The sequence below is a fragment of the Galeopterus variegatus genome, unplaced genomic scaffold, assembly GCF_000696425.1.
Source record: "Galeopterus variegatus unplaced genomic scaffold, G_variegatus-3.0.2 Scaffold195, whole genome shotgun sequence".
NCBI classification, from domain to species: Eukaryota; Metazoa; Chordata; class Mammalia; order Dermoptera; family Cynocephalidae; genus Galeopterus; species Galeopterus variegatus.
This window is the reverse complement of record NW_007726306.1, coordinates 224,867-243,969: the sequence shown is the minus strand read 5'-3', so window position 1 is coordinate 243,969 and position 19,103 is coordinate 224,867. Positions and strand designations below refer to the sequence as shown.

The following is a 19,103-nucleotide window of genomic DNA, read 5'->3' as shown; positions in this document are numbered from 1 at the left end:
CGGTTCGCTCCCCCCCCCCCCCCCGACAACACCAAGCCAAGGGTTGAGATCCCCTTACTGGTCATCTTAAAAAAAAAAAAAAAGAAATAATACACCAAGGGCCGGCCCGTGGCTCACTCGGGAGAGTGCGGTGCTGATAACACCACGGCCATGGGTTCGGATCCTATATAGGGATGGCCGGTTCGCTCCCCCCCCCCCCCCCGACAACACCAAGCCAAGGGTTGAGATCCCCTTACTGGTCATCTTAAAAAAAAAAAAAAAAAAAGAAATAATACACCAAAAGCAAGATCCCAAAACGAAAATTTTGATAAACCATACTTCATTAATATTAAGGGCTCTTGATCCAAAAGACACCATTAGGAGAATAAACAGAAAAATTATAGACTGGGAGAAAATACAGTCGGCCCTCCATACCCATGGGCTCTGCAACCATGGATTCAACCACCTGAGGATCAAAAACATTCGAAAAAGTCTGTACTGAACATGTACAGACTTTTTCTTGTCAGTGTTCACTAATATACTATAACAACTATTTACATAGAAATTTACATTGTATTAGGTACTGTAAGTAATCTAGAGATGATTTAAAGTACATGGGAGGGTGTGCAATAGGTAATATGCAAATATCGTGCAATTTTATGTCAGTGACTTGAGCATCCGCAGATTTTGGTACCCTTGGGAGGTCCTGGAACGAACCCCCCATGGATACAGAGAAACGACTATATTTGCAAATCACATATCTGACAAAGGACTTATATCCCAAATATACAAGAGCTGCCAAAACTCAACAGCAGGAAAAACCACCCACCCAACCAAAAAAAAATCAGCAAAAGACTTGAACTTCAAAGAGGACATAGGGGGGCCGGCCCGTGGCTCACTCGGGAGAGTGCGGTGCTGATAACACCAAGGCCCCGGGTTCGGATCCCATATAGGGATGGCCGGTTCGCGCACTGGCTGAGCGTGGTGCTGACAACACCAAGTCAAGGGTTGAGATCCCCTTACCGGTCATCCCTAAAAAAAAAAAAAAAAAGAGGACATAGGGATGGCAAATAAACACATAAAAGGTGTCTGATCATCAGCCTGCACCCACCCGAGGTCTAGCAGATGCAGAGGTGGCCACTCTGCTGCTACTTACCATTCAGCCATCAGCCCTCTCTGCCAACAAGCAGAAGGTCCTCACATACAGAGCAAATGGCACTGGCGCTGTAACTATAACCCTGTCTCCAATTAGGTTACAGTACAAGGCTGCAACCCATCAATATGTTGTTTCGGGCATATAAATCCAATTTTTTAATATAACTGTATAATAAAATGTGTCAACATTTACAAGATCTGTATAGCTTAGACGAATCAATATTTTCCATATGACCATTAAATAAATGGTACTAGAAAAGATCCATTCAAAGTGCAAGATAGATCAATGAAACGTTAACTAATAGGGTTCAGATACCACGTGCAATTAACCTTTAAGAAATTATAGTACCATTTGTTGTAGTATCAAAGAATCACCACAGTTATCTAAAGAGAATAAAGTACTCCGCCTTTTTGTAACTATATACCTCTGTAAGACTGGGTTTTATTTATATTTTAACTAAAACCACATTGCAACTCACTAAAAGGAGAAGCAGATGGGAATCCAGCCATCTTCCATAAAGCCAGACAATAAAGAAATTTGTAATTATGAAAAACAATGCTATTCCTCTCACCAACTTTTTTGTTTTGGAAAACAATTATTTTCTATGAAAAGAATGTTATTTGTGTTACCATGTACTGGTTTATATTTTTCAATGAACATTTAAGATTGGTCTCAGTTTTAGTTTTTAATATGCTAATAACAATAGGTCTAACCCACCTAACCAAAAGGTCTTTGGGGTCCTCAACAATTTTTAGGATTGTAATGGGATCCTGACACCAAAAGGCTTGTTATTCCAAAGACAGGACTGGCTGGTGGATTTGTATTGTGCTGCCTCACCTAAGCTAGAACTACATGCCCCTCCTTGCAGATAATTTCCACTTAAGAAACATGGGGTACAATCTGGAGGGTGGGAGTAAGAGGAGTGGCCACATGCCCTTGTGCCTGGAGGTTTGTCTGCCCTCTGCATATGGAGCTTTGTGCAGAAGGGCACCAGTTCCACCACAGATGGTGGTGAGAGGCTCATGTGGATGGGGTGCATCTCAGCCTTGCTCCCCACTTCCACCCTTCTCCCCTTGCAGACTGCACGCCCTGTGGACACCAGATCCAGAAACAGACCACGTAACCAGCTCCCACAGCCATGTCCAGTGAAGTCCCTCAAATAAACCTCTTCATCTGTCTCCAATCGCTCTGCTACTCTGACTTCAACTGACACCAACTCCCCCCGACATCCTGCACCACCCAGTTAATTCAACTTAGTAGTGCCATATATTCCTAACTCAAAAAATTCCAGTCCTTTTAAAAAAACACTGCATAAAACCTATCACAGATGATGGAACCATGAAAACCTGCACATCTTTTTGATCCAGTGTAAATCACGGTGAGGTTCCACACAATGGAATATGATTCTGCGATAAAAAGCAATGAACTACTAATTCATGGTACAACACAGAGGAAACTTGAGGACATGATGCTAAGTCAAGGAAGCCAGAGACAGAAGGCTACATACTGTATGGTTCCATTTATTTGCTATGTCTAGACTAGGCAAATCCACACTGATAGATTAATGGTTGCCTAGGAGGGCTTAGGGGTGTGGGGGAAGATGGGCAGTGACTGCTAATGGGAAGAGGGTTTCTTTTTGTGGTGATGAAAATGTTCCAAAATTGACTGTTGACAGTTACACAATGCAAATATACTGAAAACCACTGAACTGTACACTTCAAATGGGTGAATTGTGGTATGTGAGTTAGATCTCAACCAAGTTGTTATGTGAAAAATCATGGTGATCAGTAACACGTTTTATCAAAAAAGTAAGGGCTGATGCAAATCTAATCCTTTATAATTGTTACCGAGCACGTAAAATTAAGGTTAACTGGCATTTAACACCGCGGCACATTCCAGTCTGATTGAAACTCAAATATAAAAATGGAACGTTCAAGGCACAGAGAGGGACATAGGCACCGTCCCTGCACTTTACAACCTCAAAGTCTAAAGGGGAAGAAACACAACACAATGTAGTAATTACAGGAAACCAAAAGTGCCTTTATTTTCATTCACCCAGAAGCCTTGCCCCTGGCACTCTTGCCTGAAATTCCCCTGAACTCAAATCCTAACCATCCCTTGAAGGCCCACATCAAGCCTTCCTACTCCCCTGTAGTCTGATCTCTTCACAATTCCCGAAAGCTACCTGTTCTCTTCCAAGGCATTCTTTCTGCCCCTCATTAATAATCTGTCCACATGACCTATCTATATCCTGCTGGCGTTCCTAAGCAGAGACACCTTATCACTTCATGTTTGTACTCCCCAGGTACTGAAGCAATGATTACCAGATTACCAGCAAGCATGCGTCATATCGAGCCAGGTGTGGGGAAATTTCTCCCTAGGTTAAAGCAGAGGTGAAACCCAGTTAACAGCCTGCATCTAGAGAAGCAGCTCCCGACAAAACTGTTGTGCTGATGGAGGTGTTCTATAGCAGTGCTGTCCAATACAGAAGCCATGAGCTATAAACATGCCCACTGAGCCCTTGAAAGGTGGCTGTGTGCAGAGGAACTGGTATTTTTAAACTTATTCAATTTCATGTAATTGACATTTAAGTAGCCACATGTAGTTACTGATCCTACGAAATATGGCAAGTGAGTCTGAGTAACTGAACACAACTTTAATTAACTTAAATTTAATCAGCCACGTGTGGCTAGTGACTACAATACTGGACAGCAAAGGGCTAGAAAGCACACCATCCCCCAGAGCCTAGGTGTCTACATTTGCACAGTGAAGGCGGTAATAGACACTTTCTACTCTAAAACAAAATTATACAACCTAGTGCCCTCAACTGCTATCAACATACTCAAAGCAAACCAGTATTTTAAGAAAAATAAAAGCCCTTTTTAAATAGCCTCTGATTTCAAAAAAAAAAAAAAACACTGCCCATTAACAGCAAACTTTTAGATTTGTAGTACTAATTCTTCCTCTCTCCATATCCCCCCAGTGTAACTAATAACCCCAACTTTAGAATCCTGAAGACTTTTAGCTCTCAGCAGGGACTGAGCTTTCAGCATCACGTTTCCCACAGTACCGAGAGTGCTGAAGGAGACAGCAACAGATCTAAATTACTGCCCCACCCCTGCCTGTCATTAGCTCAGCACTGCTAAGTGTTCAAGGTACAGAAGCTGTATGACTGGCTGCCATGCATCCTGAAGCTCAGCTGGTCGCCTCAAGGATCATTTTTTTCCTCCTGACTAGGACACCCAAGGGTTACCTCCTTTAAGTGCACCTATCTTCTCCAGGCACTGATGGATACATAAACAGTTATCTTCGTGTGTCACTGCATGTCGTTTATTCTGTGGACATTGTCACTCCTAAGTAAGCTGAGGCCAGAACTTGTGTCTCCCATCTTTTTATTTTCCCCAGCAGAACCCCAGGCACAACTGATCAATAAATAACCATCCTGTTACCTGTACACTGACTGAAAACATCCGTCTGATGCAAAAAAGAAATCACAGTTCCTGTGCATTGTGTCAGCAGAGGGGCTGGTCACAAAACTAAGATTTGAAATCTGCACTGGAGTGGAGTGGGGTAGAGAGACACCAAGACGGCCACAGACATGGTATGCTCCATACACTGAAGCTTGCTGGACTAGTGGATACATTGGTGACCAAGGGAATAAAGCAAGATCTCATCAACAGGCTCCAGGCATATCTTGAAGAGCATGAATGAGATGATGCACTGGAAATGAAACAGAGGAAGAAGAACCAAAGCCCACAGAACTACCTATCGAAGAGGAAGAACCCCCTGAAAAAACTGCTGATGTGGCAGCAGAGAAGAAAGTGTTAAAAACTACAACAGAAATACCACTGACCGAGAGAATTCAGATGTGGGCTGAATGATTTCAGGTACCTGTGAGCTTGTAGAGGAAGGAAGCTGCTGGGGCAGCTAGGTTTGAGATTTCCTCAGTTCCAACAAAAGGTCTGCAATCTGACACCAAGCCTATGCTGAACCCACATAAGCTAAAGCAAAGGGCTCAACAATTTGGTTTGAATGTCTCTTCAATCTCCAGAGAGTGGGGACATAAGAAGCTAAAGAGAAAGGAGTAACTTGGGATTGCCACAAATTCAGCTGGATCTGGAACCGCAGAGGACATAGAGGCAGAGAAAGAAACGCAGAGCACTTTGGGATCACGTGATGAAACGTTCCTGATGCTTTCTTTCCTCCAGCGGCTTCCAGTCCTGATGCTTCTTGGTCACATATATACCTAAATGCACAGTCATGTGCCTACGTCATGCTACACACCGAGTAAGCGGGGCCCCCGGGCACAACCGTGAACTCCAGCAGCAATTTTTTGACTTACTGCTGTTCCAACTTCAAGGCTGTTATGTTTCTGTTTTTCATTACTTTGCTTGTTAATTAAAATAAAGGTCATGTTTATTTAAGCTTTCCTGAATCAATGACTTTATAGGCAAAGACTCAAGTTAAACCAAATAAGAATTTCTGGATTTACAACTCTAGTCTTGCTATAGTTTCTGACTGCTACAGTCACTTTACCAACTAAATGTTCTTCCCAAAGTTACCCATGAAGATACAGTTATATATCTTTAAAATTCACTGTCAGGAAAAAATGCCCAAAAGGAAAATATTCAAAATATGCCACACAAAAATAAATGCTGCACAGCTGGCTAGAAGTTAATGAAGCAAGGAGACTGGCCTCTTAGTCACCTAATTTCTTTCATTCTCTGCCCAGTTCAGGAATCCTGAGGCTCTGGTACCTCTGACCTAGTTTTCCTTCCACCTCATGAAAGCTGCTATCTTACAGCAACTGGGTGATACAGGTGACAGGGAGGAGACCGAACGGCTGGTCAGGGCTTCAAACAGGACACGGCCTATGGTACAGGGGCTCACTGACCCGTTTCTCAAGTCAGCTGGGATTGAGCAATCTGGATGGGCTTGGAGAGAGCTTGCGGGGTACCTTGGAGCCTCGCTCTGCTCATCTGCAAATGCAGAGAAGGCTGTGGGGAGGAGATGAACTGAGAACCTGCATCAATGAGATCTATACTGTGGTTTAAGATGCCTTAATGTCCAACTCTGGACATCTAGAGCACCGGGGACTCTGGAATGCAGTATACTTGTGCCCTGAGCCCCAACTAACCAGACTCAGGCCTTGTCACGTTTCAACCTCTCCATATACTCAGAGGTACATTCAGCCCAGGATGATTTACTCTAGGGACGATTCATTTCAGCTCAGGAACTTATTAAAACGTGACTAGGGCTGGCCAGTTAGCTCACTTGGGAGAGCACAGTGCTGGTAACACTAAGATCATGGGTTCAGATCCCTGTACTGGCCAGTTGAGAAATAAATAAATAAATAAAACATGTTACTGAATACCTGGTTCACAAAGGAAGAAATCTACCAACATGTAATACTTTGCTGTTATATTCTTATGCCACCATGTTGCACTGGCTGAAGTGCATGGGTGGCTTCAGCCTATCTTAGCAGTGAGCTACTTTCTATATTCAAAGTGTGTGGTGAACCACACAAAAACCTTCAGACTATGGAGCCCAGCTGCAGTTCACCACTTTGGGGTGGTGAGGTAAGAAACATGGGGAAAGGCAGCAGGGGTACTTAAATAAAAAGGCAGTAACCGCTACTTTTCCTTCCAATGGCATCTACTGGCTATGATGAATCGTGAATGGCTGTGAAGCCAGACCGCTGGGTTCCAATCCCAGTTCTGCCACTTGTTCTGGGTGACCCTGGGTAAGTTATTTAACGTGCTCAGTACCTTGTGTTGTTTTGCTGTGACTGGGGGTGATGACGTACCCATTTCAGAGAGTGTGCATAGAGACTGGATCACACAGCCTGGTACACGAGACCTCCGTGTGAGTGTGTTACCGCAAATTCATCGGGCCTCTCTGCAGCTTTCTACAGGTTTCAGGTCCAGCTACACCAGCTGGGCACCCAGGTGCTGCTTCTCACCTACCTCATTGGGTCCTGCTTAGTTTCCTCTGGCTGCTGTCACAAACTACCACAAACTTAGTGACTTAACACACTTATTCTTTTACAGTTCTGAAGGTCAGAATGTGAAATGGGTCTCACTGGACTAAATCAAGGTGTTGGGAGGGCTGCGTTCCTCCTGCAGGCTCTAGGGTAACATGTTTCCCTGCCTTTTCCAGCTTCTAGGGGTCACCCACATTCCCTGGTTCCCCTTGAAATCTTCAAAGCCAGCAGGGGCCAGTGAACTCTTCCTCACATCCTGTCATGGACCCTGACTCTCCTGCTCCCTCCCTTTCCCTCGTTAGGACCTTTGTGATGACACTGGGCCTACCCAGTTAAGGCAGGATGATCTCATCTAGGGATCCTGAACTTAATCACATTTGCGAAGTCTCTTTGCCATGACCATAACATTCACAGGTTCCAGAGATTAGGGTGTGAACATTTTGAGAGAAGGGAGGGTAGCACGATTTTGCCTTCTACAGACTCTAAATCTCTAGTCACAGACACTGGCAGATCCCAAACCCATAGTGCTATTCTGCCCCTCCTGCTTCTAATCACACTAGTCCCTCTTTTTAGACTTAGCTGTGTCACCTCCTTAGTGAAACCTCACTTGCTCACTGTTTCCGCAAGTAGGCCAGTCCTGTCCTTCCTTTACGCCGTAACTGCCCCTCTCGGCCACTTCATCAGATCCCCTCACTGACACTGTTCCTTGCACATGTGTGCAAGGCTCCTTCACTCTTTGAAGCACTCAAGTCTGGGGGGTGGCACCATAACCCAGCAGCCAGCACTGTACCTGCCTGTTGGTGATAGGTGTTTGATGAACAAAGCCCACACCAGGCTCTGTGGGCGCCACAGCAAGGACAATACTGCTGCCCAGTGATCGGTGACCCACGTGGACATAAAGACAAATAAGCAAAGGGGGTGAGGTGAAAACTGACGCCCTACAGGGTGCTACTCAGCAGAGCCTTCTAACGGTGCCACATGGAGGGCCTAATGGAGAGCAAGCTTTAGAAACCTTTGGGAAGTCCAACTTTGCTGCAACATCCAAACGTGTATATGTATTCAGTAGGCTCATCTCTCTGAACAGAACACGGGGCAGCTTGGGTGTTGTCAAACTGGCCTGGCACAACACATGAGGTGTGACTGCACTGCGGTCATATGCAGGAGGGCCACGTTACAGCCTGTGGGATTATAGGATTAGTTTATTAACCATAACCCAGAAGTAAATAAAATCCAGAATCCACTTCTTTCAATGGAAGATAATTTAGTTGTTTATAGGATAAATTGTTAAGGCCGCCTACAGTGATCAAGTATTGCAAAAAAAATTTATCTTAAGAAATGAATACGCATGCACACAGCATTCATTCAAAGTGTGCATGCAGGCTTTTAATACTGACAATTGCTATTTCACGCAAAAGTCTGCTCGGTTACCACGGCTGGAATGACGAAAGTTACATCTACAATAGCGATCAATCCTCTCTATACACTTTCTTTCTTTCTTTTTTCAAAAGATGACCGGTAAGGGGATCTTAACCCTTGACTTGGTGTTGTCAGCACCACGCTCTCCCAAGTGAGCTAACCGGCCATCCCTACATAGGGATCCGAACCTGTGGCCTTGGTGTTATCAGCACCACACTCTCCCAAGTGAGCCATGGGCCGGCCCTTCCCTCTATACACTTTCTATGAACATGATCAGTTTCTGTAACTTTTTTCTCTTCCCATGTATGTGTGTTCTAAGTATATCTGCTGAAATATAATTTTACATTTGTTGTATTTAATAAAGTGTGGCTTGTATTTTTCTATGTCTATGAGAGTACTTCAAAAAGTTCATAGAAAATTCAGGAGATTCCACCATGGCGTACAGTGGTCAGGGCCAGATAGTGCAAGTGATGAAGCAACCCACCAGCCTCATCTTCAGACACCTGCAAAATAGACACTGGATTCAGGAGTGGCTCCATGAGCAAGTGAACAGGCTGGTTTTGATGAGTGTATGAACCTCGTATTAGATGACACAGAAGAGGTTCGGTCTAAAACAAGTCAAGAAAATGACTGGGTTGGATCATGCTAAAAGATAATATTACTCTGCTACAAAATCTTTCCAACTAGAAATGACTAATGAAATGAAAAATTGGGGGAAGGCAATACAGTTTGTTTTTTTAAATGTCTTTTTTTGGGAGTATGGTTCTAAAACATTTGTTCCTATTGTTTTGACTACCCTTATGTTATTACCAGATGACAATAAATGCTGTGGGATTTTTACTTAAAAAAAAAAAAAAAGGGCCGGCCCGGTGGCGCAATGGATAGTGCGCCGCTTGGGAAGCGCGGCGGCGCTCCTGTCCGAGGGTTCGGATCCCACATACAGACCGGCTCCCGCTCGCTGGCTGAGCGAGGCGTGGGGGCAACGCCGAGGCTTGCGATCCCATTGCCGGTCCCCGGTCCGGTACGGGGGCAACACTGAGGGTTGCGATCCGTTGCCGGACACGGAAAAAAGACAAAAGACAAAGAAAACTCATATTGTCTTTTAATCTATTTTTCCACGAGCTTTCTGAAGTACTCACATTTTATTTCACTTCTTATATAATTTGTTTGCACTGTATTACTACTTGATGGACTGGAAGTTAAAGGAAAAATCTCGGTCTTTCACCACATATAATTTGAGAAGCCCTGTTCTGTAGGGTTCATCAGAGAACCATTTATCCACAAGTTTCCAATGCTTTTATTCATTTTAACTTGCTTTTACAGGACACACTGTATCTTTCCAACATTCAGTGGGACACTAATGCTACCAGAAATGCCTTCTAAGCAAGAATCCAACCAGATTGGTCAGGCCAGCACTAGCCAATAAAACTTTGTATTGATGTTTGTTTTATATCTGCACTGTCCAATACGGTGGCCATATCAGCTCCTGAACACTTGATATGTGGCTAGTTGAATAAGGAAATTCTTTTTCATTCAATGAGAAATTTGTTTTTATTTAAAAACTTAAATCGCTGCATGTGGCTGGTAGCTACCATAACTGCACATTACAGGGTTAAACCCTAAGAGTCTTCTCACCCCATGTGTGATTCCCTTTGTCCCAATGTGAAAGAGTGGCTTTCTGAAGAAATGTGGGTCTACAATGGGAAGACATCTCAGTCTGTGCACTTCAGGACCAGAAGGAGGTCTGGAGTGCTCTCAAGAAATGTGGAATCCTGGCTAGGGCAGGTAGGGTACTGCATCAGGAGAAGCAGCCTCTTGGCCGGGAATGGGGGTCAGTGCAAAGGGTGGGCCACCAAGGAGGCCCCAACAATCCTCACTCCACCTGCTACTTTGCTGAGGACATTCTCAAGGTCCACGCATTGCACCCGATTTGTTCACCCTCTACAAGCTCAAGACATTAAGAAGAGGACTGTGAATCATTTGGGGAGAATAAGAGTCTAGGATGGTTATAAAACAGCAACATAGATTTGAGAATGTTTTTAACCACTTTACCCGCAGTATGATTGAACAATTTCTCCTCCAAACTGATATAAACTAGCAACTGGAAGAAGCAAGCACTTCAAAATTACCTACTCTACACTATTTAAAAAGAGGAGCTGGACTGCGTAACTACTTAAACATGTCAAGGAGAGTTAGACATTCTTGTTTTAAATCAGCAATTGCACAGGGTCAATTAAAAGTCTTGAAATATAATTTATTTCCCAAAGTCATATTGATGAAATGTCCTTGGCAACTCTTGATCAATGGCCCATAGCCTTTTTATAAGGGTCTGTAGAGTAGCAGGGTTTGCCTGGCCTATAAATTCAGAACAATACCACCTGGTTTCCCTTTAAAAACACCCCCTCGAGCCTTTTTTTTTTTTTTTTTTTAAAGTGGCTGGCTGGTGTGAGGATCCAAACCCATGACCTTGGTGTTACAAGGCTGTGCTCTAACCAACTGAGCTAACCGGCCAACCCATGTCTTTCTCAAAGTACTGTGAATTAGGCAGGAGGGACAGCTGAAAAAAGTCAGATTACCACCCAGACAACTGTGGCTACACCCTGGGGTGTGACTGTGCTCTGCGGTACAGGTTACCCTACCAAACGCACACAACATGCTTTCCAAACCCAATGCCAGTTTAACAACTTATTGCGAGAGCTAGACCTTCCCTGGTCGATATTCTGGAGGTTGGTACATAACACAGGACACTGCCTTCCTAATGTCAGTATGTCAAGAAACCTTAGTCACTGGCACTGAATCAAAAACCAGAGACCTGAGTTTTCGAATGTGCCATAAAAGGCAGGAAAATCACATAGAACTATCCTGGTTTCACAAAGGGGCCTCCTTCCAGACAGCTTTTAGATTCTCAATAACCCAAAAAGAATGAAGGACCACCACCTTGAGATCAGGACCCAACTCTCACTCCCAGGTTTCAAACACTTATGAAGTTAAGCTCCTGTCAATCAGATAACCTGGGCTCCTTGAAAGGACACCTGAGCATCTCTGTGGCTATTAACAGCTGTGACCTCAGAACAGTGGTCTCCATACCTTAAGGGCTATCTAAGATCCAAATTTGATGAATACAGTAATAGGCAGAGTACAGTGAGAGCCCAGCCCCCACCAGTGAGGCAACAAGCCCCCGCCCCCCATGGTAACCTGTGTGGCCTGAGCTATGCCCAGCCCCCCTTGGCAGAACAACGTAGACAACATGGCCACTACTTCCTAGGGTACATTCACTGGGATGCCCCTCTTTCATTTCCATTTTGGGTTCTTGCTCATCTCACTCTCAGGGTTGCCGTCACTGAGTTCTGGAAGCAGCCCTGCTCTTGCCCACTTCCCTACATAAGAAACTTTCTAATTACTTATGCTGTTTCCAACTCCCAAATAAAAACTTTAAATTACCAACCCTCAGAAGTATACCTGCTTCTGGGCCGGCCTGTGGCTCACTCGGTAGAGTGCGGTGCTGACAACACCAAGCCAAGGGTTGAGATCCCCTTACCGGTCATCTTTAAAAAAAAAAAAAAAAAAAGTATACCTGCTTCTCTTCCAACAATTTCAACACGTGACTTCTCATTAGCTAAGGAATGTTTTTGTTTGTTTGTTTTTTTTTAAAAAAATGACCAGTAAGGGGATCTTAACTCTTGGCTTGGTGTTGTCAGCACCACTCTCTCCCAAGTGAGCTAACCGGCCATCCCTATATAGGGATCCAAATCCGTGGCCTTGGTGTTATCAGCACCGCACTCTCCTGAGTGAGCCACAGGCCAGCCCAGCATGTGTTAACTTACTAGAAAAATGGCATAACTGACTTTTTTGCCTACACATGACACTTAGAATCCTGCTTCCTCCAACTTCCCCAAGTCCAAATTAGCTCAGAACAAGTAGTTTATGAAGCAGGTGACATTCAACATTTAACTCGGGCCGGCCCGTGGCTCACTCGGTAGAGTGCGGTGCTGATAACACCAAGGCCATGGGTTTGGATCCCTATATAGGGATGGCCGGTTCGCTCACTGGCTGAGCGTGGTGCTGACAACACCAAGCCAAGGGTTGAGATCCCCTTACCGGTCATATTTAAAAAAAAAAAAAAAAAAAAAAAAAAAAAAATTTAACTCTATCACAGTACAGGTTAAGAAATACCTTGTTATTAGGCCGGCCCATGGCTCACTCGGGAGAGTGTGGTGCTGATAACACCAAGGCCACGGGTTCGGATCACATACAGGGATGGCTGGTTAGTTCACTGGGTGGGCACGGTGCTGACAACACCAAGTCAAGGATTAAGATCCCTTTATCAGTCATCTTTTGTATTTAAAAAAAAAATAGAAAAGAAAAGAAATACCTTGTTACAATGCTTGTTCACCAGGGTAAAATATCTTTGCCTTGAAAATCAAGCAGAAATATCCAAGCTACATATTACTCATCCAAAACACCAGACACAATAACAAAACTAAGTTTTAAGAAAACTCAAAAGAAACCTTCAGTAATTTATGAAGTTCTATCGATGTCCTCATCTGGAAAACAAGCTTTTCCCTCCAAAAGGATCCAAAAAATACCTCTCATTACATGACTTAAAGCAACTTACGTTAAAAGCAATAAAAGTGAGGGGCCGGCCCGTGGCTCACTCGGTAGAGTGCGGTGCTGATAACACCAAGGCCACGGGTTCGGATCCTATATAGGGATGGCCGGTTTGCTCACAGGCTGAGCGTGGTGCTGACAACACCAAGCTAAGGGTTGAGATCCCCTTACCGGTCATCTTTAAAAAAAAAAAAAAAGCCAATAAAAGTGAATTAGCGTAATCAAAGCAATATTGTTTTATGACTTCAGCATTCTCATTCACAGGGCCACCTTGCCGGCCAGCCATCTCCTGGATTATTGTTTAGCCTCCCACTAAATTTATTTATTTGTAAAAAAAATTTAACAAAAAAGGAACATAAGATGATCATCTTCAGAGAAAACAACCCAACAAGAGGAAGACAGGTACACCAATGTCCATCCTACAGGCACGGTAGCAGGTGGCCAAAAGGTGCACGTGGCTGTTGTACAAGTCAAGTGGCTGTGGTGACTAGAAAGGGTTAGGGGAAAGGTGGCACCTGAAGGGGGTCTGGAACCACTTTCCTGGGGTATCTGTCCTGTTTGCGTCCACAAACGAGAGGCTGCTGCCAACTACACAAGTGCGTGTGTGCTGAGAGCCAAAGGTAGCACACAGGCCATCCTGAGGACCCTGGCTGTGTGACTTCCTAGAGCAAAGGCAGAACACCCGAGTCCTTTTAAGCAGGGCAGTGACAGAATAAAGCAGGCCTGTGCTCAGGCAGGGTGGAAGGCGCGACCGATAAGGAGGCTATTGCAACAGTCCCAGCATTAGGCAACAAGGGCCTCGTTTAAGGTGGTGGCTGGAAAAACCCAAAGGGCTTGGTAACAGGATGATCCAGGGAGAAGAATTCAAGGCTAACTCCCAAAGCCTGGCAGCTCGGTGACCAGGCTTCCCTGCTACAACCCAATTCTCAATTTCACCAAACTTATCATGATTAAAAAGCTCTAATAGGGGCTGGCCTGTGGCTCACTCGGGAGAGTATGGTGCTGATAAGACCAAGGCCACGGGTTCGGATCCCATATAGGGATGGCCGGTTGCTCACTGGTTGAGCGTGGTGCTGACAACACCAAGTCAAGGGTTAAGATCCCCTTACCGGTCATCTTTGAAAAAAAAAGCTCTAATACCAGTAGTGCTAGTATCATCAGGTCAGCTATTGAGTTGACCAAACTTCAGTACCAATGTCACAATGCAGCACCAAAGCCACTCTCAACTGCTATTATCCATTTAACTCCTCTCAAAATACTCCACCTTTAACCTTAAATCCCTATTTAGGTACATCAAACCCAGGACTTCATGAACAACACTGCTTAGACAGAGGACGGTTGTTTTCTCCCCCCAGTCCACATCAGGATATAATTACTGCAGGCCATTTTGCATACCACTGATAATCAACTTGCCCCACCTGTGGTGCATCTGCTCAGTTTTATACTTAACCTAAGTATATTTCTTCCTCAGCTGAAAAGGTCTTACCATCACAGCAACACCATGTACTGAATGTCTCCTATGCTCCAAACTCAGTGGCCAGCACTTTAGGTATGCTTAGTGACCAGTCTCACACAGCCTTGGCAAGCAGGAATGGCCTCCTTTTCCGGGTACCAGGAGCTTAAGCAATGTGCATGAGGTCACACCACAATTAAAAGGCAAAATCCAGATTCCTGATCTTAAGCCCATCCCCTCTCAGCCACTGCACTGACCGACCATGGATTTTACCTTAATGACCTCTTTCTCCCTGTCCAAAAAACCGATTCCAGAAAAAAAAGTATACTTCTTCCCAAATTTGTTGGTATCAATCATTTACCTGATTACAGAGGAAACAATAATGACAAAATTAGCATCCTGAAAGAATCAGAGGAGCTGAAGTCTGTGGGGAACAACTTTCAATCATATCAAAACCTGACAGGCTTGGGGCCGGCCCAGTGGCTCACTCGGGAGAGTGCGGTGCTGATGGCACCAAGGCCCCGGGTTCGGATCCCATATAGAGATGGCCGGTTCGCTCACTGGCTGGGCGTGGTGCTGACAACACCAAGTCAAGGGTTAAGATCCCCTTACCGGTCATCTTTTAAAAAAAAACAAAACAAAAAAAAAAACAAAAAAACCTGACAGGCTCACATCAGACAGTTGTTTCTAGGTTTGGCCTAATTTCTTCTATACTGGGTTTCTCTAGGTTGATGTTCACACTTTGTAGCTTTGCAAAGAATCATTTTATGAACCAAAGCCAATGTAAGGAGAATCAAAATCCTCATGTTATCTGATTTTATCTTGTTACAAAACAGACGACACAAGCTTATTAGTTTATCTGGGTGGATGTGTGCAAGAGAACTCTCTTGCCATTCCCAAACATGCTTTAGCAGAAAGTCAGTAACTTGAAACTCCACCTATCCACACAAGTTTGGAAGAGCAAGAAACCCACCACCATGCCACCCCCGAACAAAAACAGAGAAGTCAGCCATCAATTTTTTTTCAGAAGCTGCAGTTGTCTTGATCTCCTGCTAGCAGCACTCTGGGTGCTGTACAAAAGTCCAACTATCCCATTCGTCTCAGAGATTACACTCTGAAACAGAGAGTCTGCTCACCTGGGAGAAGAACCACACCAGGGAAACGACATCAGAGTTTTTACATCTGTGCTAGCCAGTCCATGTGGCAGACGCAAGGCGTCAGGAAAACTTCCTGTTGATTCAGCAGAGTATACACAGACCAGATTATCACCTCTCCCAGTGTTCAGAGGGCAGAGCACTGTGCGAGTCACTCCTTCAGCCCCTAGGCCTCTGGGGCCACTGAAGCTAGTGAACAAACTGCCCAGCAAATTTATTCCTGGTCAGACCTAACATTGCCACCATCTCCACACCTCCAATTTGCCACCTAACTTGAAACATGCAGTTGGCTGCTTCAGGCCTAACAGAAAGCATGTGGTTGCAACCCCAAAGAACTGCCAACGCCCCCCCCCCCCCATCTTTTTCCTTCTGCACTTCACCCTTCCTAACTGCTAAAAGGGCAGTTTTAAAATAACTAATCCAGAGCATTGCTATTCTCCAGTGGATATGCAAGGACTGTGCAGAGTTCAGGCAAAAGCAAATGAAACTCCACTAGAGTGAGGGAGGAGGAAAGCAAACTAACATTGACCTATTGATAGGGAAAAAACCACCAACCGAACCAGTCTCCCAGCCTCCTTCGAAACCACCCTGCCCAGGAGGGCGGGCAGGATCTCCTAATTTACAAAGGCCGTCACTTCCTCAAGTGGGTCAGAACCCTGTCAGTATCCAGCTGCTGGTTCTATAGGAATCAAGATGAAGACACTACACAGGTGCAAGCCGCTAGCTCCGAATGGGATCCCATTCACAGCCTGGCATATGAAGCTGACCAGTCTTAATGATCGCTAAATTCCACCATTCCGGCTTTTTAGAAGAGGTATTCCATCATTCTTCCTGACCCTAAGCTACAACATGTAAGCCTAGCACCATAGTTTAGGAGTGGAAAGGCTGACACAGATGGCCTAAAACATAGGCAGCTTTTTTTTTTTTTTTTTAATAAAGATGACCGGTAAGGGGATCTTAACCCTTGACTTGGTGTTGTCAGCACCACGCTCAGCCAGTGAGCAAACCGGCCATCCCTATATGGGATCTGAACCCGTGGCCTTGGTGTTATCAGCACCGCACTCTCCCGAGTGAGCCACGGGCCGGCCCATAGGCAACTTTTTAAACCACACACCTGAAGGGTGACAGGGTCCTACTTGTCAACAACCATCATGTGCCCTACAAGACAAGGTACCTTCTGGATACTGAAACTAGGACAGAGGCCCACTCAGAAGAAATGAGCTTAAGGCCGGCCCGTGGCTCACTCGGTAGAGTGCGGTGCTGATAACACCAAGGCCACGGGTTCGGATCCTACATAGGGATGGCCAGTTTGCTCACTGGCTGAGCGTGGTGCTGACAACACCAAGCCAAGGGTTGAGATCCCCTTACCGGTCATCTTTTAAAAAAAAAAAAAAAAAAAAGAAATGAGCTGAGCTTAAGTTTGAGGAATCAGCATGAGTAACTAAAACCTATGCCATCCAATTTGAGATTCCGGTACATTTACAGATGAATGATCTTAGGGTTATCCTTCCAATACAATCCTTGATATAAACTAAAACTTCATGAGAAAAGTAGCCTTGAAAGCATGCAGGGACCCCAGCGAGGGAAATTCTGAAAATTCTTCCACTCTTCAACACTGTCGTTTAGCTAAGCCCTTGAAACTTGTGGACATGAATATTTTCCCAAAGATACAGCTGTGTATCAGAAAGATGGTCTGCAGTGGTGTCCATGTTTATTATTTCTCACTAGTGTCCGAAAACTTAGGAAATCGATGTGCTCATGTTATCAGATTTTGGTCTTGACCAGGCACTGTTAGAAAAGGAAACTGAAAAACAACCTTTTTTGCAATGTTTTAGATGTGTTGCAAAGTACAGCACGAATGGAACACACAAAATTCTCTCAGCAATGTATTCCTGCAGCTATTTGGTTTAATCACACATGCCAAACTCTTTGAGAAGTTACTGCCTTGATGGGGCCAACTGGAATAGACAGCTGGGTGCTTGGCATGGACTCTGCTCTCCTGTCCCCGCTTTACCACCACTGGTAAGTACCACTGGTAATTGCCTTCTGCAGGCATCTCAGCCACTTTGCTGCTTGCAATCTGACATTTTTTTCAGTGAACGTTCGATTATGGGCAGTAAGTTATTCACAGAGGAATACCAACCAGTGTTCCCACCAACCAGTGTGCAGTGCCCCAAACATACAGCCATCCGGCAGGACAAATACTGCTTTACCTGAGCTTCCTTAGAGCGTCCATTCATTTACGCAACTCAAGACGTCTTGCCAAAAGCAAAACTAGAAAAAAACATTCAATACCCTGTTCATTCAGGCACCCCCCATTTGCCTCCTGCCAGTCTGATCCCTTAAAAGTAGGTAAGGAAACTATTTTTTAAGACCATGTTGACTTTGACCTTTTAAGTACTTTGAACCACGAGAAATAAAAAGTGCCTTCCAATGACCAACTCGGCTTGAGATAGGTAAGATAAAGGCCTTTTCCTTTAATCACACCTTTATAACCAAGACCTTACATCTTAAAGTACAAGCCTAGGGAAATTCCTGCCACATGGGCAGAAAACTGAGTTACCTTTACAGTCAGGTTTGGTTCTGATGTAGCAGCCACGTGTGGCGGGACTTTCACGGAGTTTCAGGCACACACCTGGCCGGATGCTGACTGCACCACGAACAGCCAGGTACCAAACTCCCCCCAAAACAAGCAACTTAGAAACCAAGAGGACCTAGGTCCGAACTCTAGGCCGGTCCAAAAGCTGAGAACATCTGCGTTTATCGCAGGTGTTTTCAAAATTCAGCCCGACGCTAGGCAGTGCTGTTAGAAAGCGACTCGGGGGAACGCTTGCGAGCCCCGGTGGGCTCTCCGGGGGCGCACAATAGCAGGTGCGGGCGAGCCCCAGGTCCGAGGAGGTCTCTCTCCAGTACCCTACGCTTACCAGCCAGAAGCAGGCCCAGCGAGCCTGGCTCCGCGGCCGGCGACAGAGGACGGTCCCCGGGGCGCGCCTCCCACCCTGGGCGGTAGGGCTGGCGCCAGGAGCCCGACAGCACCTCAGTACCCCCGCGGCTGCGGCGCCCTAATTTTTAGCTCCGGGCGCTTTGTGCCGGGGCGGCCGAGCGCCGGGCGGCCGCGGGATGAGGACAATGCGCCGGGCCGGGGTCTCGTCGGCCGCCCGCCCGGCATGACGGTGCAGGCTAGCGGGGCCAGGGCGGCCAGGCCGAGGCCCGGCAGCCGCCCGGGCCTGGTTAAAGATGGCGAGCCCCTCGCGTGGCTTCCGCGGCTCCCCCCGGCCACAATGAAAGGCGCCCCCGGGCCCCACCGCGGAGGCCGCGGGCCTCACCTTCCATCTCCATGTCCTCGGGCTCGCT

The 19,103-nt window shown here is 45.6% G+C and overlaps 1 protein-coding gene and 1 pseudogene across 1 annotated transcript in view; one reads left to right on the top strand and one right to left on the bottom strand.

Moving 5' to 3' along the window:
• USP7 (ubiquitin specific peptidase 7 (herpes virus-associated)) overlaps positions 1-19,097 on the bottom strand; it is a 66,783-nt gene extending 47,686 nt beyond the window's left edge. The window contains exon 1 of the mRNA XM_008565082.1: positions 19,076-19,097. Within this exon, the coding sequence (XP_008563304.1) occupies positions 19,076-19,088 (13 nt within the window). The 5' untranslated portion in view covers positions 19,089-19,097. The remainder of the gene's footprint in view (positions 1-19,075) is intronic.
• Positions 4,739-5,312, top strand: LOC103583961 (annotated as a pseudogene).
• Positions 19,098-19,103: the final 6 nt, after the last annotated feature.